The 25,368-nt window shown below is 42.4% G+C and overlaps 1 protein-coding gene across 1 annotated transcript in view; it reads left to right on the top strand.

Annotated features, from left to right (window-relative positions):
* LOC141108372 (epithelial sodium channel subunit gamma-2-like) overlaps positions 1–25,368 on the top strand; it is an 82,782-nt gene that overhangs the window by 43,951 nt on the left and 13,463 nt on the right. Inside the window, exons 5-7 of the mRNA XM_073599933.1 lie at positions 8,360–8,464; positions 12,428–12,548; positions 15,461–15,533. Coding sequence (XP_073456034.1) covers positions 8,360–8,464; positions 12,428–12,548; positions 15,461–15,533 — 299 coding nt within the window. The remainder of the gene's footprint in view (positions 1–8,359; positions 8,465–12,427; positions 12,549–15,460; positions 15,534–25,368) is intronic.

Here is a 25,368-nt window from a genome sequence, read left to right as displayed (position 1 = left end):
AAATTCTGACCCTACCATTTCAACAGTGGCGGCGGCTCCATTAGGGGTGCCGCCCCCCTAATCCGTGTGCCCGGCCCCTAATCCACATGCGAGGCATCGGGCGCATTAAAGAGGAAGAATACTGTGTTTGTTTTTTCTTCCCTGCAAAGTATACTAGCACAATATATGACAATATGTGACACTTACAAAGAAAGCCTGCGTCCTCCCCGCTGGAGGCCGCATCCATCTTCGTCCGTCTTCCTTCCGAGGCCGTAGACTCCGGCTGCTCCTTCAGAGCGCATAATGACATCATCGGAGCAATATACAGTAAATAGGAGATGTAGCAGAATCTCTAACCTTGTCCAGTCTAATGGGAACCAGATAAGACAATGCCATGGGAAATCCTTTATGTGTTGTTCTACTTTTATACAGCTAGATGGAGCCCCAGACAAGTGACACATTCTATTATCAAAGTATAACTTGGACTGATGCGTACTGCTTGGACCTTGAAGAAAGGGACATACCCCAAAAGCTTGTCCTGAAATTGTATGTTATTGCAAATAAAAAAAGTATCACGGACAGTACTCAATTTTCTCTATCAAAGTATAACTAAAGCGTTTTTTGTTTTTTTTTTCTTAGTTTGGTTTTGAATAGAGTGGAGAAAGATTAAAACACCTGTGCGTTAGGGAGGTTCACCAAAAGTGAAAATAAAAGAAAATCCCAAACTTTGGGTTAAGACCAGAACAGTAATAGAGGGGAAATATTCCAATGGAAACACTAGTTTTGCGACCATGGTGACACCCTGGCATTTCCTCACTTTGAAGGGATTTTCTCTGATTTCTTGTTTTGGTTCTGGGACAAAAAGTGAAGGGAAATCTCCCCAAGGAGACAAAGATGGCAAAAAAAAAAAAAAAAAAACTGACAGAGGTTATAACCATCCCTACATTATCCAAAATGAAATTTTTTAAAAAAGTTTTGCCGTTAGTTCTTCTTTAATAGAGTCAGCTAACAACAATATGCAAAAAATGTGTAATTTACTAACATTTAATCATTGCCATTGATTACATAAGTCACAGATTGTCTTTATACAGTATCTCACAAAAGTGGGTACACCCCTCATATTTTTGTAAATATTTTATTCTATCTTTTCATGTGACAACACTGAAGAAACAACACTTTCCTACAATGTAAAGTAGTGAGTGTACAGCTTGTATATCAGTATAAATTTGCTGTCCCCTCAAAATAACTCAACACACAGCCATTAATGTCTAAACCGCTGGCAACAAAAGTGCGTACACTCCTAAGTGAAAACATCCAACTTGGGCCCGAAGTTTCCATATTTTGTGTGGCCACCATTATTTTCCAGCACTGCCTTAACCCTCTTGGGCATGGAGTTCACCAGAGCTTCACAGGTTGCCACTGGAGTCCTCTTCCACTCCTCCATGATGACATCACGGAGCTGGTGGATGTTGGAGACCTTGCACTCCTCCACCTTCCGTTTGAGGATACCCCATAGATGCTCAATAGGGTTTATAACTGGAGACCTGCTTGGCCAGTCCATCACCTTTACCCTCAGCTTCTTTAGCAAGACAGTGGTCGATTGGAGGTTTGTTTGGGGTCATTATCATGTTGGAATACTGCACCTGCTGCCCTGTCACCGAAGGGAGGGGTTCATGGTCTGTTTCAGTCTGTCACAGTACATGTTGGCATCCACGGTTCCCTCAATGAACTGTAGCTCCTCAGTGCCAGCAGCACTTGTGTAGCCCCAGACCATGACACCATGCAGACCAATTTGATGCAGTGTGCGGCGTATGGTCTGAGCACTGACAGGCTGACCCCTCATCCCTTCAACCTCTGCAGCAATGCTGGTGTCAGGGCTGGACTCAGCCCTTCCTTCTCTGAGCTGGCCGCTCAGCTGTCGGCTAATTGCCAGCTCCCATCTCTCTCTACAGTTACCCAGCTGTTGTTGATTCTGCTCGTCAGTCCTGCCTACTTACAGCCATCCAGCTCACTTGATCTCTTCCTTCGCCTTTGTCAACATCACAGAATCTTTCTCCTGCATTCCTGTTGAAGACTTGCTCGGTTGACATCCCTTTTGGCTCCTGATCCTGCTTGCTGTACTACTACGTTCATCTCTGGCTCTCTGACATTGGCTTGGCTGACTACCCGATCTGGTTACTTAACTCTTACATTTTATTATTAAACTAGTGTGATTTAACTATACTTCTGTCTCGGTCTGATTCATGGTTCCTAAAAGTAGGCGAAGGCCATGAATTCAGAAGATACAGTCAATCCACTTGTTGGTAATATTTTTTCCAGATTGGATGAGCAAGATCACCGCATGGATCATTTTGCCATGGCGTTACAAACGCTCCTGAGTCGCACGGCTCACCTGGAATCTCCCGCTGTGGCTGCTCCGGTACAGCCTGAGTTACAGGCCGTCCCTGCTGCTGTGCCAGTCTCTGTTCAGGCACCCACCTTGAGTATTACCCCTATAAAGTAAGCAAAGTAGGTTTCGTGATATCTTTGCTTTCTGAGAGAGCCTTGGCCTGGGCAAACCCTCTATGGGAGTCTTGAGTTACCCTGAGTTTGTGGCCTCCTTTTAAAAGGGTATTTGAAGTTCCCGCACACTCCGCTTCTGCTGCCAAGTGCGTCATGTCCATCAAACAGAGTACAAGGACTGTTGCCGATTACGCCATTGAATTATGTACTCTGGCAGCAGAGGTTGCTTGGAACAATGAGGCCCTCGTGACTGCCTTTTCTCATGGTCTCTCAGATTCCATCAAGGATGAGAGATACCCGCTGAGCTGGAGAAGTTGATCACGTTTGCCACCCTCATTGACTCCAGACTCAGAGAAAGACTCTCTTTTAAGGAGCCTCCTGTACGTTTGCCTCCAAGCTTTGCAGTCCCACCCATGCTTCCCTCACCTCCCATGCCTCCTGGTACCGAGTCGGTGAGTGAAGATGAACCCATGCACTTGGGCTTCAGGTGTCTCTCTGCGGATGAGAGAACCTTTAGGAGGAGGGAGAGACTGTGCCTTTATTGTGGCCAGGTAGGTCACTTTTTGAAGTCTTGTCCTACCCGTCCAGGGAACGCCCAAACCTTGAGGTCCTGTCATGGACAGACCTTAGGTGGCGTTGTTTCGTCCCCGGTTATCCAGAAGGATAAGCCCCTGGTTTCAGTCACCCTTTCTTGGGCTGAGTCGTCCATCGAGATACAGGCTCTAATCTAATCTGGGGCTGCAGGCCTGTTCATTGATGCTGCATTTATATCGCAGCCCTCGATTCTGCTGCAGCTGCGTGACACTCCACTTGCCATTGAGGCTCTTGATGGGAGACCTCTACAGCCTGCCCATGTGACTCATGAGACGTTCCGTTGTCAAAGGCCGTGGGGGCTCTTCACCATGAGATAATCCGATTCCAAGTTATTTCCTCACCTAGGTTTCCGCTGGTTATTGGTTACCCTTGGTTACAGAGGCAAAACCCCTCTTTTGATTCGCTCTGTGCTGAGGTTCTCTCCTGGTCACCACAATGCAGTGAGACATGCTGCCAGAAGGTAGCCAAGGTCCTGTGCACCTCTTCACTCTCCTCCCTGCCGGATGAGTACCGTGATTTTAGCGATGTCTTTGACAAAGGTCAAGCCAGTAGTTTGCCTCCACACCGGCCTTATGATCGATTAATTGACCTTCAACCTGGTGCCATACCCCCTCGTGGCCAGGTTTACCATTTGTCGGTCTTGGAGGATAAGGCCATGGAGGAGTATGTTGCAGACGCACTTTCTCAAGGTTTCATCCGCAAATCCTTGTCTCCTGCTGTTGCTGGTTTCTTCTTTGTGAAGAAGAGCAGTGAACTGAGACCTTGTATTGATTATAGGGGTCTCAATCGTTTCACGATAAGGAATGCCTACTCGATTCCATTGATTACAGAGTTATTTGACCGCCTCAAGGGAGCAACAGTTTTCACAAAGCTTGATTTGAGAGGGGCATACAATCTCGTGCACATTAAGGAGGGCCACGAGTGGAAAACTGCGTTTAATACCAGAACAGGCCATTATGACTACCTCGTAATGCCTTTTGGCCTTTGTAAAGCCCCGGCATTTTTCCAGGAATTTATTAACAATGTCCTCCGAGTTGTTGCAGTTATGTGTGGTGGTTTATCTTGATGATATCCTCATATTTTCCAGGTCCCTGGAGCGTCACCACACAGATGTCTGTCATGTGCTTCAGAAACTAAGAGAGAACAATCTCTATTGTAAACTGGAGAACGAGTTCCATCGTGAACAGGTTAAATTCCTGGGCATTTCCACTGCTGTTTTTTTGATGGGCCCAGAGAAACTTTCGGCAGTCCTACAGTGGCCCCGACCCATAGGTTTACGTCCTTGGTAGCGTTTCCTGGGCTTTGCCAACTATTATCGGACGTTTATTTGTAACTTCTCGTCTCTGGTCAAGCCCCTGACTGATATGACCAGAAAAGACGGTAACCCACAGAGTTGGACTCCGGAGTCCATTAAGGCCTTTGAGAGTCTCAAGGCTGCCTTTGTTCCTGCTTCTGTGTTGGCACATCCTGATCCTACGTTGCCTTTTATCCTTGAGGTTGATGCTTCTGAGACTGGTGTTGGCACCCTTCTGTCTCAACATCCTACCTTTTTGAGAGCGCTATGCATCCTTGTGGCTACTTTTCCAAGAAACTGTCACCTGCGGAGTGCAATTACGAGATTGGTGACAGAGAGCTGTTGGCGATCATTTTTGCCCTGAAAGAATGGAAACATCTCCTCGAAGGTACCACTGTACCGGTTCTTATTCTTACTGACCATAAGAATCTCACATTCTTGTCTGAGGCTAAATGCCTCTCTCCCAGAAGGGCGCGATGGGCTCTTTTCTTGTCAAGTTTCAATTACATTGTCTTATTCTTACCTGATACTAAGAATGTAAGGGCTGATGCCTTGTCACAACAATTTTTCTCCACTTACAAGTTGGAGTCGGTTCCGGTATCTATGATTCCTCCTGATCGTATTCTGGCTATGGTTCGCACCAGTCTTACTTCTCCTTTGGGTGACAAACTTCTTGCTGCTCAGGTCCATGCTCCTCCTGAGAAACCTTGTGACCGCTGCTTTGTCCCGGAGAGTCTCCGTACTGCCGTGCTTCAGACTTGCCATTCTCCCAAGGCAGCTGGCCACCCTGGGAAGAATCAACTTGTATGGGCCATTTCCCAACAATTCTGGTGGCCTAGTCTACGGGCTGATGTAACTGCCTTCGTAGCTGCCTGTTTCATGTGTGATCAGAGTAAGACTCCACAACACATTCCAGTGGGCCTTCTACAACCCATACCCAATGGAGAGAGGCCCTGGACCCAACTGTCTATGGATTTCATTGTGGAGTTACCCAACTCCGAAGGCAACACTGTTATCCTTATAGTGGTTGACCTGTTCTCAAACATGTGTCATTGTATTCTACTTAAGAAGTTGCCCACTTCTAAGGAACTGGCTTCCATTTTTGCTCAGGAGATTTTTCGCTTACATGGGCTACTCAAGGTGATTGTCTCGGACAGGGGTAGTCAGTTTGTCTCCCGTTCTGGCGAACCTTTTGTGCACAGTTGGGAATTCAGCCTGCTTTCCCCTCTGCGTATCACCCGCAGTATAATGGGGCCGCAGAACGAGCCAATCAGTCCTTGGAGCAATTCCTATGTTGCTATATTTCTGACCATCATAACAACTGGTCAGACCTTTTACGGTGGGCAGAGTTTGCTCACAACCGTTCCTTGAATTCTGCTTCCCGATTGTCCCCTTTTATGGCGGATTATGATTTCCAACCTTCCATGTTGCCTGACTCGTTTGTTCCGCAGAGTATTCCTGTGTTAGAGGAGCATCTCCGTGGTCTTCGTTCCACTTGTGCACAAGTCCAGGAGGCTTTGCATCATGATAATGATATGTACAGATTCCATGCTGGGCTCAGACGCCTGCCTGCGCCTTCCTACCAGGTTGGGGACAGGGTCTGGCTGTCATCTCACAACCTCTGACTTTGTGTTCCCTCACTGATGTTCGCACCTCAGTTAATTGGACCTTCCGTATTCTTCGCAGGATTAACCCAGTGGCTTACAAATTAGACCTTCCTTCTAATATGTGTATTTCGAATGTATTTCATGTCTCCTTATTAAAACCTTTGGTATGCAACCGTTTTACCACCTCGTTGCCATGTCCTCTCCCTGTACAGGTTGAGAACCATGAGCAGTATTTTTTATTTATTTATTTATTTCAGGTACTTATATAGCGCCGTCAATTTACGCAGCGCTTTACATATATATATTATACATTCACATCAGTCCCTATACCCTCAAGGAGCTTACAATCTAAGGTCCCTAACTCACATTCATACCTATACTAGGGCCGATTTAGACAGGATCCAATTAACCTACCAGCATGTCTTTGGAGTATGAAGTACAATCCATTGTTGACTCCCGTAGGTTTCGTGGGCGCATACAGTACCTGGTGCATTGGAAAGGGTACGGTCTGGAGGAACGCTCTTGGGTCTCATCCTCGGACGTACATGCCCCTGTCCTCTTCCGTGATTACCATAGATGTTTTCCCCTCAAGCCTGGTGGTCCTCTGAGGGGGAGGGGTTGTTGAGGAGGGGGTACTGTCAGGGCTGGACTCAGCCCTTCCTTCTCTGAACTGGCCGCTCAGCTGTCGGCTAATTGCCAGCTCCCATCTCTCTCCACAGTTAACCAGCTGTTGTTGATTCTGCTCGTCAGTCCTGCCTACTTAAAGCTGTCCAGCTCACTTGATCTCTGCCTTTGCCTTTGTCAACATCACAGAGACTTTCTCCTGCATTCCTGTTGAAGATTTGCTCGGCTGACGTCCCTTCTGGCTCCTGATCCTGCTTGCTGTGCTACTACGTTAATCTCTGGCTCTCTGACATTGGCTTGGCTGACTACCCGATCCGGTTACTGAACTCTGGCTTGTTTTGACCATGCTTACCCTGTTTACCTTTTTATTATTATTATTATTATTATTAAACAAGTGTGATTTAACTATACTTCTGTCTCGGTCTGATTCATGGTTCCTGATAGTTGGCAGCACTCATACGTCTATTTCCCAAAGACAACCTCTGGATATGATGCTAAGCACGTGCACTCAACCTCTTTGGTTGACCATGATGAGGCCTGTTCTGAGTGGAACCCGTCCTGTTAAACTGCTATATGGTCTTGGCCACCGTGCTACAGCTCAGTTTCATGGACTTGGCAATCTTCTTATAGCCTAGGCCGTCTTTATGTAGAGCAACAATTCTTTTTTTCAGATCCTCAGAGAGTTGTTTGCCATGAGGTGCCATGTTGAACTTCCAGTGACCAGTATGAGAGAGTAAGAGCGATAACACCAAATTTAACACACCTGCTCCCAATTCACACCTGAGACCTTGTAACACTAACGAGTCAAATGACACTGGGGAGGGAAAATGGCTAATTGGGCCCATTTTGGACATTTTCACTTAGGGGTGTACTCACTTTTGTTGCCAGCAGTTTAGACATTAATGGCTGTGTGTTGAGTTATTTTGAGGGGACAGCAAATCTACACTGTTATACAAGCTGTACACTCACTACTTTACATTGTAGCAAAGTGTAATTTCTTCAGTGTTGTCACATGAAAAGATATAATAAAATATTAACAAAAATGTGAGGGGTGTACTCACTTTTGTGAGATACTGTACAACAAAACTATCACTTTTCTATTCCAGATGGAAAATGATCATTTAATATTATGTCTCTGTAATTCATTGAATACAACTATTTTTATTAATATAGTACATTATTATTAAAATGAACTACAGTAAAAAAAAGTAATAGGCAGAAAAACAAACATAAAAAATTGTTAAAATTTGAATCAGTATTACAATAAATAAACAGTCAACAATTTCATCCTGTCTAATTGTCTTGGTACGCTTTTAAAAAAATTGTAATTGAAGGCTGTTGTTGCATTGAACTTCTGCAAAATAAAATCAATTGAGCTTTGGGTGGTCACACACAGCTCATTCTGTACAAGTGATGGATTTGAGCATTGATCATGGTGACTGGGTGAATATTTGGGCATATGAGTTTCAATCAAAATCTTTCTTTATTGTTATTGTCTGTTTTATTAGAGAGATACAGTCTGAGGGCAAACAGCTTCTGCTATATTCGTGCTTTAAAAAACCTATAATGTTCTGTGACACCAATGTCATGGCGACACCCTATATTAAATATCTGTAGCTTGTATACAAACACTAAAAAAAAAAAACCACAACGTTATAAAACATAAAACAAAATTGACCAAAGAGGAATAATTCCCATATGTACATAATGTACATAATAAACCCATACTTTGGTTAAGATTTTGAATAATATTTTACAGGTTCACATCAACAGATTAAAATCACCATATGCAAGCCAATGCACAGAAGGGGATGGCATCAAAAATTTCTATAAAGATGTTTACGGCGCTGGGTACACACGAGAGGTGAGTCTAATGACGAACACCCTAATCTCTGACTGAACAGAGCTAATGAATACCAAGAGAGAAAGCTCGCACTTGCATCATGTTGGGTTATATGTCTATAAATATGTTTAGGACTGGGGCTGTAAACACAAGACACACAGAGCTACTACCTCCTCTGCTTAATCATGTTGAGTACATTAGTTGGTGCTCAAGCCGTCTGCCACTGTAAGCTCTGTAGAATCTGAATCTTGAAGAAATGCTGGCTCTTTGGTAGAATCCACAAACAGATAGCCTTTATTAATTGTAACAAAGCATACAATCCACACAGAGGGCCAATGCATTTCGGCTGTTAGGGCTTAATCATAAAACGTGTTGGCCCTCTGTGTGGGTTTTATGCTTGGTTCCATTAATAAAAGCATGTTTGTGGATTCTACCAAAGTGCCATTATTTCTTCTTCTTCTTAATATTATTATTTCTTTAAGGTTAAGATTAAGATCACACTACCCCAAGCATTGTTAAATGAAGACACTCCTTTGTACAAGCTCTGCCCCCTGGTGTGATTAGCATAGTAAAAGATAGCATTTGCTGTTGGAGGAAGAATGCTTTCTGTGTTTTATTTACACCTAGTGGTTTTTTTGTAAGGTTTGCTGGTTAGTGATCTGTGAAAAAAGTAAGGTTTTCATGCTCTTTCACTCATAGTTGCTGCCTTTCTCTTAAAGTGTTACTAAAACCACAACAGTATAAAATCAGTCTGTATATGCAGTAAAGCACGCTTGATATACTCACTGAGGAGTTGGTAATCCTCTGCCTTGTGTAAAAAGGCTGGTTGATCCTGCCTTTAATGATCCTCCCCTTTAACTGTCCCCAATCCATCTGCTAAAATAACAGAGCCCTGTGAGGCACTTTGCACATGCTCAGTTTGGTGTGTATTGCTATAGAGTTTTTTTTTTTTTTTTTTCTTGAGAGGGTGCATGTGATTAGCATAGGGCCAATCAGTACTGTCCAGACAGAAAGTCAGGGGTCATGCAGCCTCCTCATAGGACAGTCAGAGGAGAATGAAAACTCATTCTACAAGCTTTAACCAGTGCTTGGCCGAACACTGGTAGATGTCACAAGACTGCTGTATACTGCTGATGAGAAAATGTATTTAACCATTAATATTTACTAAAATAATTGCATTTCCATGTTCTGTGTACTGTGGGAGACCAGATGTAGTGAATGCAGGGTCCTGGGCTAAGTAACACTTTAAGACTAGTATGCATATCAATATTTGGATGCCCCTAGGACCTAACGCATGATGTGCTACATTCACAGGATTGGGATGCTCCCCAGAACTCCGAAAGAGATTTCACGTGCCGTGTTAGATTAAACACTTCATGAAGTTTGTATTAGAGATGTGCATGACAGAAAAATGTTTTAGTTTTTCTTTCAGTTTCATACATTAAGTAAATAATTTTGTTTCATCATAATCGTTTTGTTAAAATGATTCGTTTTCGTAACGATTCGTTATTTTAGGAGAGTATACATTCGTTGTTCTGAATCAATTCGTATTTTCGGAAGCTCTGTTATTCTTTTGTTATTTGGCTCTATTCATTTTAGCATGTTAATTCTTTATTTCGGAAGATAAGTCATTTGTATATAATGAAATTATTCTGAATTATTCCCAACTGACTTTGTTGGCTCACGCACATACAAATGAAACGAATGGTCTCTCAACTCCACATACAAAAATAATTATTAGAATATTCACGCTACGTTTGCTGGAATAAAAATGAACTGATCATTTGTTATGTCATTACCTTATTTTGCATGCTTTAACCACTTCAGCCCTGGAAGATTTGGCTGCTCAATGACCAGGCCATTTTTTGCAATACGGCACTGCGTCGCTTTAACTGCGGTCGTCTGACATTGTACCCAAACAAAATTGGCATCCTTTTTTCCCACAAATAGAGCTTTCTTTTGGTGGTATTTGATCTTTTCTGCGGTTTTTATTTTTTGCGCTATAAACAAAAAAAGAGCGACAATTTTGAAAAAAACATTTTGTACTTTTTGCTATCGTAAATATCCCCAATTTTTTTTTTAAAAAAAGCAAATTTTTTCCTCAGTTTAGGCCGATTATGTATTCTTCTACATATTTTTGGTAATAAAAAAAAATTGCAATAAGCTTATATTGATTGGTTTGTGCAAAAGTTATAGTATCTACAAAATAGGGGAAAGATTTATGGCATTTTTATTCTTTTTTTTACTAGTAATGGTGGTGATCAGCAATTTTTATCACGACTGAGATATTATGGCGGACAGATCGGACACTTTTGACACATTTTTGAGACCATTCACATTTATACAGCGATCAGTGCTATAAAAATGCACTGATGACTGTGTAAATGTCACTGGCAGGGAAGGGGTTAACACTAGGGGGCGATCAAGGGGTTAACTGTGTTCCCTAGGGAGTGATTCTAACTGTGGGGGGGGGAGGGGACTGACTGGGTGAGGAGACCAATCGTTTATACTTAGTATGAACAACAGATCGCTCTCCTCACCCCTGACAGCATGGAGATCTGTCTGTTTACATCGCGGGTGTTTATCGGTCATCGCGACCGATGGGCACGCGCATCGGCTCCGGCGTCGCACTGCGGGCACGTGCGCACACCTCTGGCAGTGCGCACGCGCCCCATAAGTGGTCAAAAGGCGAACCGACTTACAGCTACGTCGGTTCACCCAGGGGAGCCAACCTGCCGCAGTACAACGGCGGCTGGTCGGGAAGGGGTTAAACATTCACATAAGGCCCAAATTATTGCATCATGTCATCCAAATGATACAACATGAATTGAAATGAAGTGGTTGTTTTTGTTATAATTAATTTCGGATTAGTTGAAATTCATTACTATTGTGAGTTGGAGATTCAGCTACATCCAGGAATTTTGGTGCACTTTCAGAAAGCACATCAAACCCGCAGGATATAGATATAGAAGTCTTATGGCTCAGTGCAGCTAAACCGCAAGAAAGCCACAAATGCGCAGTATTGCATCGGCAGATCAGTGTGAAAGCAGCCTAATAACCTCTTTTATAAGTGCTATTATGCCAATTACAAAAGTGCAGTGTATGTGATGTGTAATACACTGACCTTTTCCTCTTCCAGCTTCTGCTGGCATCACTCACCAGGCTGCTAGAAAGGTCCTGCTTGGTAGCACTCCGCCTGGGACAGTAACAGGTCCTACGGAGGAAGCATTGCCTATGAGGCTTCTGCTCCCTCCACAGCCACCTGCTTCCTCAGCTGCCGGTGTTCTATCGATTTGTGCCCTCCGTCGAAAAGTGCCCACGCATGCGCAGAACGGAACGGCACTCCAGCTGATTTCCTGATCAGCTGGAGTGACGTCACCATAGCGCATTCGCACATCGTAGGAGCCTTTTTTCGACAGGAGATGCTGTTTTACAGCCACAATTTAATGCTATACAAACAGCAGAGGGTCACCGTATTTGTCATATTGTGCCTCGCTGTTGGGTCGCGGGTTTATAGCGAGGCACAATCTGACATCTACGGTGTCCCTCCGATCTTTGCATAGCTTTCAATTGTGCCTTTGAAATGGTATCTCCCATTGAAAAACCCTTCTACGATGTGCGCATGCACTATGGTGAAGTCACTCCAGCTGATCGGCTAATCAGCGGAAGTGCCCTTCCGTTCTGCGCATGCGTGGGCACTTTTTGATGGAGGGCACAAATCGTCAGAACACCGGCTCCATGCACTCTGATGCTCTGGGATGGAGGTTTATCAACCCACTGATCGCAATCTGGGCTTTCTGATCCACCATTCTAGCATGCACTTCCCTGGTTTGAGGTTTGCAGGCCACATCAGAGGGCTCTGTGGGCCACCGGTTGAGCACCCCTGTAGTAAAGCAAGATTGACAACAACAGCCCCAAAGTCACCAGTGGCAGCTCCTGTGATTTCTTTTCTTACAGCTAAACTGTATGTGTTTCCTCCCGCAGGCCTGTAAACGGACATGTGCGCAGATGAATATCATTGAGTACTGTGGCTGCAGTCACTGGGAATTTGCCTGTCCCAAAGATCTGGGGGTTCCTAAGTGCAATCTCAGCAACAACGTAATCCGTGAGTCTCCTGTGTAAAATTGCGTATATGATATTGTCATACCTCCCAACTTTCAAGCTTGAGAATGAGGGACACTTGAGGGAGGTAGAAGCCTGCGGCGCACGAAGCAAGACAAAAAATGAGTGTGGCCAAACTTTACAGTGGGAGGGGCTTAAAGGTATAGTTAAACATAACCCAGGCTTCGGGTATGTGCTCGGGGGTCACTTTGGGAGGTAGAGAACTTATACTAGAATGTGGGGTAGAGTGGAGGACAGATATATACTGGGGGGGGGGTGCTTTGGGAGGTAGAGGACTTGTACTAGAATGTGGGGTAGAGTGGAGGACAGATATATACTAGGGGGGTGTGTGCTTTGGGAGGAAAGCGGACCTGTGCTAGAAGGCGGGGGGGGGGTCAGATATGTGCTGGGGGGGACTTTATCTTGGCTCTGGTTGTAGGGTGTGAGGTGATCCCGGAGGCATGAAGCTAGGCTCTGGGGTACTGGCAGTGCTAATGGGGCTATTACAGGGGGCGCTTGAGGGTAAGGAGTCATCCCTGGAGCAGCAGAGCTTGGGCTGGGAGGAGGAGAAGACCCGGTCCAGCACCTGTTTCCTCCTCCGGATGCCGCTTCAGCAGATGATGCCCTCAGCTCTCTATAGATCCCCATGCAGGCAGCACACACTGACAGCTCACTTCCCATCCTCTGTTCTTTGTGTGTAAGAGGTCCAGATACAACTTTACAACTTTATTCCAATAAAGGTCAGGGGTACAGTTCAAGAAATAGCCAACATGTTTCGGGGTCTACGTGACCCCTTCATCAGGGCTTGACTGGCAACCAAGTGAACAAACCAGTAGTGAACTGGACCTACAATGGTATCTTGACTGACAACCAAGTAAACAAACCAGTAGGTAGCGTGGTGCTTAAATTTCAGGGAGCAGTGACAATGGCTAGGTGTGATAGGGACAGGCTGTATGTAGAGGGTACAGCATTGTGGCTCTGAGGCAGCACTGTGGCCAGATGCAGCTGACAAAAGGACGAAGAGGCGGTGGAGAGAAGGTACATGAGGGAGTAGAAGGGGTGGGAGAAGCCGGGGGGGGGGGGGATACACTGTGTATGTGATACCACACACCGCAATCCAGTCTCTGTATTGCAGCCAGCTGCCTGTCACAGTAATGAGCGAGCTGGTGGGGAGATGTCAGCGACAATACAGAGACTGTATTGTGGTGTGTGGTACTCCATACACCCCGCACAAGCTGCAGGGCAGAGGCAACTAATGCCCATGCTAGCGTGCTCCTGCCAGACAAGTCACTGGAAACAAATGCCTGAACTTGTTCCCGCACTGGGCTCCACTCTGGGACTCAGATTTGATTCACTGGGACGGCGGGATTTACATCAAATCCTGGGACGGTCCCAGCGAATCCTGGACAGTTGGGAGATATGTATTGTTTGTGTTTTGCAGTGTTTTTGTGTCCTTTACATTCTATCTGGTGATTTATGACATCCCTCTGTGCCATTATTGTTGAACTATCTGACCTTTAACTGGTCCTCACTTTAATCTGGCAGACCTTGTGTCTAGTACACTTGGCTCTTTTGCTGCTGACGTGAACAGGGATGGATTCAGTTATCATACCACCCTAGGCACAGATAAATGAAGAGGATCTTTCATATAGTCTCCATCACTTGGCCACCAGCTTTAATTTCCATGATAACAATCATATAATAAATATTAGAAAGCTCTATCGAAGCAACTTTGCTGTTTGATTTAAATTCTGAGAAATACAATTCGAATATAGAGTCCATGCACCAAGAGTTTCATTAACCTGTGGATTAATTATTTTACAACGTCTAGTGATTCCTCTGTAATCCCCATACTCATACCTTTTTGCAGATCCAACAATGCAAACCCAGCTCTCAGGCTCCTTGTTTTACTTAGTTTGAGAAACTTGTGTTACCGATATTATTTTATTTGATCATTATATACAATGTACAGTATCTTCTAAGATCTAGCCTTCTACTAACTTTGTATACACCCATCTACATTGCACTCCCTAAAATGTAATGTACCATTTTCTGAGCTAACTAAAAAATGTATATATATAAAAAAAAAACAAAAAAAACTCTCAATCCGTTTTATATTGATCTCTGTGTCTCCGTTTGGGAGATTCACCCTCTCAATCTGTCCTGTTTTACCATTATCATTGAAAGCGAAAGTAAAAGAAAATCCCAAATTTTGGGTTGACATCAGAACAGAAATAGAGGGGAAATCTTCCAATAGGGAGACTAGTTCTGGTGATCCTGGTAACACCCCAGGAATCCCACACTTTGGGGGAGATTTCTTCTCACTTCCTGTTTTGGCTATGGGACAAGAAGTAAAGAGAAATCTCTGCAATGGTACACAAATAGCAAAAACAATGTAAATCCACACTAGACAAGAACAGTTAAAAAAAAGTTAAAGAAGACAGCTGCTGGCACAGGTCAACAGATACCAACTTAATCAATATATTACAAAACAAAATGCAGCACTTATCAAGTTGATAGACACTGCACTTTGTTTTAACTATAATGGGACACAAATGGCAAAAAAAAACCCAAAAAAAAAACTGACGTGGGTTACAAACCTCCCTTACTCTATCCAAAAAATCCGACATGCTGGTTGTACCCAACTTGATAGATCGATCAACTTGGATACAATCAGGATGGCCATACATGGTTCGAATCTTGGCCAGTCCCTGCTGAACCAGCCAAGGTTCGAACCATCTATGGCCAGCTTAAGTGACACTTGAACACATTCATGTGAACAAGGAGAAGGGGAGGGTGGGCAAGGTACAAGTGGTAGGGGAAGTGGGCTTTCATTATATTGGTAAAACGACATCATATTCTTGTTGATTGATCTACATTAACTATCTATAACCATTCTTCACTGCTGTATTGCAGGTGACTGTGTGAAGTTGTATGAATTCAAATTTGCTCATGATGAGTTAAACTGTCATTGCCCCCTACAGTGCAAGTAAGTGTCTTCTGCCTAAACCTCAGGGGCGGGCATACAATTGGTGTAGGATGTGCAGACTGTGAAGCTGCACATGGGCCCTTCGGTCCTCAGAGGGAAAACAACAGTTTTGATAACTCATGTTTGAATCTGCTGCCCAAAACCAAATAGCATCATGTACAATATTGTAGTATGACACTTCCATTTTATAAGTGGTAAATAGTTCCTGTTGTTAGGAGACAACAGTGGATTCCTATACTTATGCAATCCTGTTGTAAAGTGAACAGATAAGCTATGGGGGTACCTCATCCTATATAGAATTTTAAAAACAAAGAACCAACATGACGGATTATCACGGTACCATAGAGGAGTTCATACACTTAATAATTTTCAATTAATTTATTTTACAAAAGTTAATACATAGAAAAAACTATAAAAACAATGGAGCTATTCTCATAAGGTTCAACAGTAATAGTTACATCAAATGTCAAAAGGATGGTTGACACGTTTCACATTTCTGCTTCTTCAGAACCAATTATTTATTGACTTGTAACAAGAAAACCTTAGTTTGGAGAAATGGGAAGAGATAGATAACATTAAGAATGGTTACATGATTTATATCAAGGTAAGAAAAAAAATAAGAAAAAAATACATAATAATCTCATTTATTACAGATATAATAACCCTCATTCAAAGAGAGCATTATAACTTACATGTTCTGAACCCAACCAAACAGCCTATAGACCAGAAGCGGTGTGCCCACATGCAACGGGAGAGGGAGTTGTTACACAGGGGATGCAGGATACTGGACCAGAATAGCTGCCCCTATATAATAAAAATTTACCGGAATAATCCCTAATTACAAAGGTGCCAAAAACTAGATATATCTATGAACAACACCAATCACTATATGACGAAAATGGGGCATACTCACAGGAAAATTTTCCCAATCACAAATTAGGATGGTAGCAAGTGCTTGTATTCCAATCATATGACTGATGACACTTCCCTAATGAAGATTTGTTATTTATTATCACCAGGCTCCTATGTAATTAAATTAATTAATATTAGAAAATAAAATCAAAAATTCTTAAATATGAGGAATATATATGGAATATAGGCAGAAATACCTGTATATGACTTCCATGCAGATAAATGACATGGCTCATAGAACTCACAAGGAGAAAGAGCCGTCATAGGAACACCATTGAGTTCAGATAATATGGTATCACAAATCCACTCAATCTAGTAAAGCAGGCAGTCAAAGTTTTTAACTTCAAGCACGGCACAGCTGAAGTAAAGAAAACAAAGGCTCGACATAATGTCACCACATTAAAGGGGACCATTGTCTACAAAACGTCCAAAGTATCAGAAAAACATCCATAAGACACTTACCATCCAGGTACCTCAGCATAAGAAATGCACACTGCTCATCAGACCTGATAAACCATACTGACTAAATAGTCAGTTTTGGTGCCAAAAAACGGCGTTCCGATCAATTACTGGCAGGTGTGTGAGCTGAGGTAATCCTCAATAGAGGATGGTGATACAGGCGCATACAATGACGCCGTTCATCTGAACGCCATAGCGCAAGCGCCAGTTCCTCCCTCAGCCAGAGAACGAAACCGAAATGACACGCATGCACAGACGGACCCTAACAATCCTGCAGCGCAAGTGGCCCGCAGAAAACAAGGATCCATCTCCTTGTAGATATTCAGCAGACCATCGGTGCCAATTAACACTCACCTTTACCATACATTATACCTCATTTATAAAAAAATCCTCAATACCCATCAGATAGAGAGGAAAGGAAATGGATCTCCCGGGTGCCTCCACCTCAACTCCACCACCATGGTCAGGCTATAAAGGAGCTGATATAGCTCCTCAGCCCCCAGATGTTTGCCATGTCAGGGGGACCTTTCATTCCTTACCAGATAGTGATCACGATCCTGCATGCCCAGCCCTTTACACCGATCCAGACTGTAGAGAAAATTGGGTAAATCATAATTAATTATAAATAGATATATTGTCCCTTTTGAATCAGCACATGTCCATCAAAAACATCCATCTCTCCCATCTCCTCCTTTCAATTAAAAACTATATATTTTATATGTACATTACAATTCTGGTTATACACGCCATCTCAATTTCCATGCATGGATATAGACAGACAGATAGGAAAATCTCATTGGAACAGAAACAGCATCTATCAATGTTCCCATTCATATAGAGCAGAAGAGAACAGGGAAGCAGTTATCATAAAAATGGCCTGTAACTTAATGAGTCATTGAGGCCAGGTGCCCGAGCGGCATTTAACTTGAAATTCCATTTTGCTTCACGTTGATATTTCCTCCACGTAGGTCTTCCCTGATCCTTTCAAGGACCGAGAAACCGACCATTGAAGTATCGTTCTTGTGTTTCAAAGCGACATGCCGACCTATAGGTGTATATAACAGACTTTACCTAATATAATAAATGTTATATGACGATCCCTCTAACATCCAATCACTGTATTCACAGTTAATGCATTTGCACATTCCTGGTATTTCTTCTAGAATTTCTGTGGACTCCTGAAAGTGGCTGTGTACTAGCTTATCCTTTAAAGATCGACATTTCTTATATGTGATTTGTAGGTGATCGCTAACATACTTGTTTACAATACGATCACCTGTCAGGAGGTGCCAATGCCTCCCAATTGTTTGTCGTATCATCTTGTGATTACTAGAATATGTTGTTATTATTATTCTCACAGTATCCAGTTGTTGTCCTTTTTGCCTTTCTTTACCAAACAGTAATTCCTGTCTATCCTTATCAAGAGCCTTGTTAAAAGCCTTTTTAAGGATAGTCTTGCTGTAGCTTCTTTTTGTTAGTCTAGATCTCAACAGGTTAGATTCTTGTCTAAATGACTCCTCTGTTGAACAGTTTCGCCTTAAACGCAAATATTGCGAGTAAGGGATACTTCTAATTAATGGTTGGGGTGGAAATTTGATGCATGGAGTATGGTATTTCCAGCGGTCGGTTTTCTAAATAATGAAGTATCTATGGTTCCATCCTCCTGTTTCAGGATAGTTATATCCAGAAACACCAAGGATTGTTGGTGATATTCCATCGTAAATTTAAGTTTGAAACCATTTTCAGCTAACGTATTCATAAATAGCTTCAAGTCATCTACACCCGAGTTCCACACCATAAAAATGTTGTTGATATATCTGTGCCAACATATTATGTTGGCCAGATATATCGACAAAGAACTGTCTGAAAACAGAGTATGCTACCACTCCCCCAGGTACAGGTTGGCGTACGATGGGGCACAACATGTCCCCATCGCCACCCCCTGCACCTGGAGGTAGTGGGAGCCATCAAATTAAAAGACATTTGTTGGATCCCTCCTCTTCCGGTTACTCCTCAGGACGCTTATGTCTGAGAAGTAACCGGAAGAGGAGGGATGTACTCAGCACTATATTGGGGGAATAGGAGCTAGGATGGGTGTTGTTATGGAGTGGACATCGGCCTCCTGAGGAACAAACTCGCAGCCATAGCTTCAGACAATAATTGGGGCTTTGTTACTCAGAGAGATTGGTGACATCCCTAACAGCATTCAACAAAGTCACGTAAATACCCAGGTTAAAGTGGCTCCAGATTTTCTCAACCATGTTGAGAGGTTGGTAGTGAGTGTGATGGTACAGGACAAAAATATGTCATGGGCTCTGGCGTGCACGCAGGGACAGGCGGAATTATCAACCAACATCAAGCTGATTGTACAGTCTCTGTATGAGGAGCAGAGGCCTGATGAGTTAGCATCACCGCTCAGTAAGACTTTGCCGAACACGTCGCTTACACTGATCCAGAGTGGTGGTCGAATGCCTGGATGGGCTGTACCAGTTTGGATTGTGAATGGTGTTATGCTGTATGATTCCATATACAGAAGTGCAGACTCGGTCTGTATACTTGGTGGCATCAATGGGCTTACTGACTGAGGATTCTATCTTGTTGCATTTGAGGCTAAATTACCCACATGTGATCAGAGAAGATGGAAGCTGGAGGCAGGTTGATATTTCCCTCAGTCGGAAGCATGACCATGATGTCCTTTGTATGCCAGGTCAATACATGGTGGTGAACGAAAAATGTTGGGAAGATTTTGCACTCTGTGTTCTGGATGGAGAGGCCATTGCTGGGAAGGAAGCACCTGGGTATTATTTGGGACATAGATGAGTTTGTTTTGTTGTCCTAAAGAATACTGATGTAACATTAGTCATGGAACTAGAGGGTTCCTTGAACCTAACTATAGGTAGAGGTGCATGGTATACCCTGGGCATGGTCTCTGAAATCCAGGCACAGGGATTGAATTTGTGTGGGTTGTGTCGTTGTTTCAGGTTTATATGTGTTAGGCTCGATTATTTATATAGAAGGGTCGCCCCTTTTATCTATGCAAGTTGAGGGACAAAGTGACTGTAGGGTCTCTGCATACGAGACTTTGCTGCCAAGTCAGAGTCCTGAAATACCGCTGACATGCCAAAAGTGTGGTAGGAAAGGCCATTGCGAGCAAGCCTGCCTATTCCCGACCCATATTTACAGTAAAGGGTTATCGATGGTTGGGAGCGGGATGCGTAATTGGATGGGACACACATATATATGTATATATTATGGTGATGGGTTGATTTAATGTTATGGTATAGTGTGACCTATGTGTATTGTAGGTTAGTAATATGGGCGAAAGGCCCTCCTCGAGACTCGGTATCTGAAAGCTGGTTGATATGTTGCTTTGAATGTGTGTTGGTAAATGGTGAGTGAATGGACATCCCTTGCCTGTACTGCACCCCGTCCTGAAGATATCGGAAAGGAGAAGATGCGGAAGACACAGAATGGTGGCATGGAAGCTGTCACGGAAGAATGATGATGGTGGTGTGTCACTCAGTGGCAAAGCGGCGCGTGTTGGGAAGCACAGCACATTAAGACTGTTATGGACTATTCCATAGGAGCTGTTTCTGCACATGTTGAAAAATACAACACGTTAAGACAGTTAAGGACTATTCTATAGGTACTGGTTCTGAAACACATGTTGGGGAGAAAACCGTTATGGACTGTTCAATAGGAGCCATATCGGAAGAAGAGTGGTATGCGCCCCTTAGGCGCAAAGCGGTATATGTTGGAATTCAACATGAATTAATATCACATTTCTGGATTGTCTACATATGTTTCCTATTGCCAAGCTCAGCTAGGTAGACTCGGTTGGAGTGAAACACATCAAAGCTTTGTAATCAGAACAATGGCTTGGCTCAAGCCCACCTGCTGTGATATGTGTGATTACAAGCTTCAAGGAGACCACTGCTGCCAAGATGTCTATTGAGATTTGACACAGGGCTAATAGAGATGATTCATGGACAAACGCTGCCCATAGTGATCAATACATCATGCTTCATGGAGAATGGGCAGACATTTGAAGGACTACCTCTTGGAAATATCTATTGGTTGGAAGGCAAATGGGGGTGGCTATGAGTGGGCGTGTATGTTTGAATGAAAGGAGCACACAGGCAATTGTTCTGTCTCTGTTTCGCTGCAAAGCCTGCCATGAGGCTGTCTCTCTGCCATCTTGGGACTTTGCTCTGACTGAAGGCTTGGGCCTAAACTCCATGCGGCACAGAGCTCTCTCTTTCTACACCTGGAGACCACCAGGACGTGATAAGTATATTTTGGTATTGTGTTCTGATTGTAAGCTAGGTAACACTGTAATACCTTTTTAATACTTTTATGTTAGTTTCCTAATTCCTTAGGAAATAAATAAGACTTGATTACTTACTAAGCAGATGTGTTTGTTATATCATTGTGCTTATCAGACTCTTATAGATTAGACTAGCTAATTATAGGGACAAGACAAATTAATACATGTATGCAATAGTTATATAGGAGATATTAGATCATATATTATTGCAGCGGTTACATTCAACATTTCTAGTCAAAATATGTTGTAGTATTTGTATGATAAAGGCATTATACCGTCCAGCCATTGCATCGCTTTCACTAAGAAAGCTTTCCACTACCGAAAGACCCAAAGAATTTGGTATACTACAATATAATGCCTCTACGTCTATCGAGACTAAAAGGCTATCAACTGGGATCTTTTTGTTATGTAATGTTCTTAGCAAGGCCATTGTATTATGTAAGTGGAATGGAAGTAGTACAACATGTCGTAAAAATGCATCAACCAGGCGACTTCCTTTTTCACTTTTTGCCCCAATACCCGAGATTATCGGAGGTCCAGGCGGTTTTAGTGAATTTTTATGTGTTTTGGGCAAAGAATAAAATGAAGGGGTTCTTGGCTGTGTTACCCGTAAGACCTCAAATATGTCCTTATCGATGATCCCATTGTTATATGCCTCAGTAACAATCATATCATAGTCATTATTGAATGTCTGAATACTCTCCACAGAAATGAAAGAATACTATTCCCTATTTGATAGAACATCAAAACACATTTGTCGATACTTATCTGTGTCCATCACCACAACATTTCCACCTTTGTCAGCCATCTTGATGGTAATATCCCTATTATTTTGTAATAGGGTGGTGGCCTGATGTTTTTGAAATGTGATGTTCTTTTCATTATTGGACTTAAAGTCCAGTTTCTTCACATCTATTGTGACCTGCTGTAAAAAATGTCCATATGTTAGGGTTAGTTTTTAAAGGAGGGAAATTAGTAGATTTTTTACGGAATTTTGGGATCTCATTGGGGGGAACTGCTCGAGGAGAAACCCCCGAACATGTCGGAGGACCCTCCTCAGCAGATCCACCCAAATGATCCTCGTTCTCATCCAGTAGGTTCATCAGGTCCTTCAGGGCCATGAAGTCTCTGACTGTGAATCCCTTCCACTGTTCACGTTCTAAAGACTCATGTTTCTTCTTCTTCCTTTCCTCATCAAACATATATTTGTAGGTTAGAAGTCTAGCAAAGAGGTTTAGATCCTTGACCACCTCAAAACTGTCCGTATGGGCAGCCGGACAGAAACTGAGACCCAAACCGAGCACTTCTAATTCAACTTTAGACAGAACCTTAGTTGACAAGTTAATTACCTGCAGCTGATTCTCTATTTGGTTTTGTATGCATACCTGTCTAGTTTGTGGGGGGCCATTTGTCTGTTTGGTGGATCTTGGGTCGGGGAAATAATTTAAAATCCTTGTCCTTGCCAGTTTTTGGAATTGTTCCCAGATTCCACGGAGTATTAGGATGCATGTAGGTAGATGACGATGGAGACATCAGTGTCCTATTGCCTCCAGTCAATACCTCAGACCCCTAGGCTCCTCTCATAGTTTGAACCTCACCATTAAGTGGTTCATCCCCCACAATATTATCCGTACAAATATGTGGGTCATAGCTTCTATCATATAGATGTGCTTTGATTTTCTTATCCCTACCACTACCATTGGGAAAGACGTGAAGAATATAAAACAGGGGAAGAATCTGAATCGGTCCCATCTCTCATATCCCCATCACTTGTATGTTTATTTTTATTGCCTCCTTGATTGTTTCTCCCATTTCTACCTCCCTGTTGTGGCCATTTAAATGCGTATTTTCCGTTAAATGCCATCTTGTCTTGAATAAATTTATATCCTTCTTATAGATCAAATCTATTGTTATAGATTGTTATAGTTCTCTAGATACTCTTTTAGTAATTTGTTCTTTTCTAATAATTTTGGATGAGCACATAGAGACATATTTTGTTTTTGAAATTCAGTGATTTCAATATCAAGATCTCTAATGTCCCTATTATAGTGTTCAATTAGGGAGTTCATAATTTTTACTGTACAATCTTGTAAATTTGCTTCCCATTGTAATTTAAACTCATTCTTGGTGTCCCAGAGGTCAGGAAATACCTGGATCCTTAGACCCTGTGGATTAAAACCCTCCTTTACGTATCTTTCCAGAAATTTTACCTGCCAAAATAAATTCAATTTTTCTTTCTAAAGCCTGCCTTAATTTAGTTATTAATACCTCAATTTCTAGTTCAATGCCATGATCATCTCCACACTCCTAATGGATTTTAGACATTAGTCCATCCCACTCTGATCCCTTATAATCCGTCATATTAGCTTGCACCTAGAGATATATATGACAACCAGAAACAAATGTTTTAGAAATTACAGAATAATACAATATATAACAAATTCTCCTCTCCAATCCAAAATTTGTACGTTTTGGTGGAAAAAAACCCTTAGCCAAAATATGGGCCTCTTCTGCCCAGATTAGCGATATATGTAAAGTGAACAGATCGGCTATGGGGGTACCTCATCCTATATAGAATTTTATAAACAAAGAACCAACATGACGGATTATCACAGTACCATAGAGGAGTTCCTACACTTAATTATAATTTTCAATCAATTTATTTTAATACTATTTTATAGTTTAAAAACTATAAAAACAATGGAGCTATTCTCATAAGGTTCAACAATAATAGTTACAACAAATGTCAAAAGGACGGTTGACGCGTTTCACATTTCTGCTTTTTTCAGAACCAATTATTTGACTTGTAACAAGAAAACCTTAGTTTGGAGAAATGGGAAGAGATAGATATCATTAAAAATGGTTACATGACTTATATCAAGGTAAGAAAAAAAGAAGAAAAAAAAAAGGATAATAACATATTCCAGTAATCATGAGATGATACGACAAACAATTGGGAGGCATTGGCACCTCCTGACAGGTGATCATATTGTAAACAAGTATGTTAGCGATCACCCACAAGTCACATATAAGAAATGTCGATCTTTAAAGGATAAGCTAGTACACAGCCACTTTCAGGAGTCCACGGAAATTCTAGAAGAAATACCAGGAATGTACAAATGCAATAACTGTGATTGGATGTTAGAGGGCTCTTCATATGTCTTACCAAATAGAGAGCTGTATAACATGAAATTTCACGCTGACTGCCAGACCAAAGGTGTTTTTCTGTATTGTATTTTGTAAATGTGGTTTGTTTTACGTCGGAAAAACCTTCAGAAATTTCTGGAGGCGAGTATACGACCACATTTATTATATTAGAAAAAATCTGTTATATTCACCTATAGGTCGGCATGTCACGTTGAAACACAAGAACGATACTTCAATGGTCTGTTTCACGGTCCTTGAAAGGATCAGGGAGGACCCACATGGAAGAAATATTGACCAGAAATTGCTTCAACATGAAGCAAAATGGATTTTCAAGTTAAATGCCGTTCGGGCACCTATCCTTAATGACTCATTAAGTTACAGGCCATTTTTATGATAACTGCCTCCCTGTTCTCTTCTGCTCTATATGAATAGGAACATTGATAGATGCTGTTTCTGTTCCAATGAGATTTTCCTATCTGTCTGTCTATATCCATGCATGGAAATTGAGATGGCGTGTATAACTAGAATTGTAATGTACATATAAAATATATAGTTTTTAATTGAAAGGAGGAGATGGGAGAGATGGATGTTTTTGATGGACATGTCCTGATTCAAAAGGGACAATATTTCTATTTATAATTAATTATGGTTTACCCAATTTTCTCTATAGTCTGGATCGGTGTAAAGGGTTGGGCATGCAGGATCGTGATCAATATCTGGTAAGTAATGAGAGGTCCCCCCTGGCATGGCAAACATCTGGGGGCTGAGGAGCTATATCAGCTCCTTTTATAGCCCAACCATGGTGGTGGAGTTGAGGTGGAGGCGCCTGGGAGATCCATTTCCTTTCCCCTCTATCTGATGGGTATTGAGGATTTTTGTATAAATGAGGTATAATGTATGGTAAAGGTGAGTGTTAATTGGCACTGATGGTCTGCTGAATATCTACAAGGAGATGGATCCTTGTTTTCGGCTGGCCGCTTGCGCTGAGGG

The sequence above is a fragment of the Aquarana catesbeiana genome, linkage group LG09 (assembly GCF_042186555.1).
Source record: "Aquarana catesbeiana isolate 2022-GZ linkage group LG09, ASM4218655v1, whole genome shotgun sequence".
NCBI classification, from domain to species: Eukaryota; Metazoa; Chordata; class Amphibia; order Anura; family Ranidae; genus Aquarana; species Aquarana catesbeiana.
This window is presented reverse-complemented; position numbering and strand designations above follow the sequence as displayed.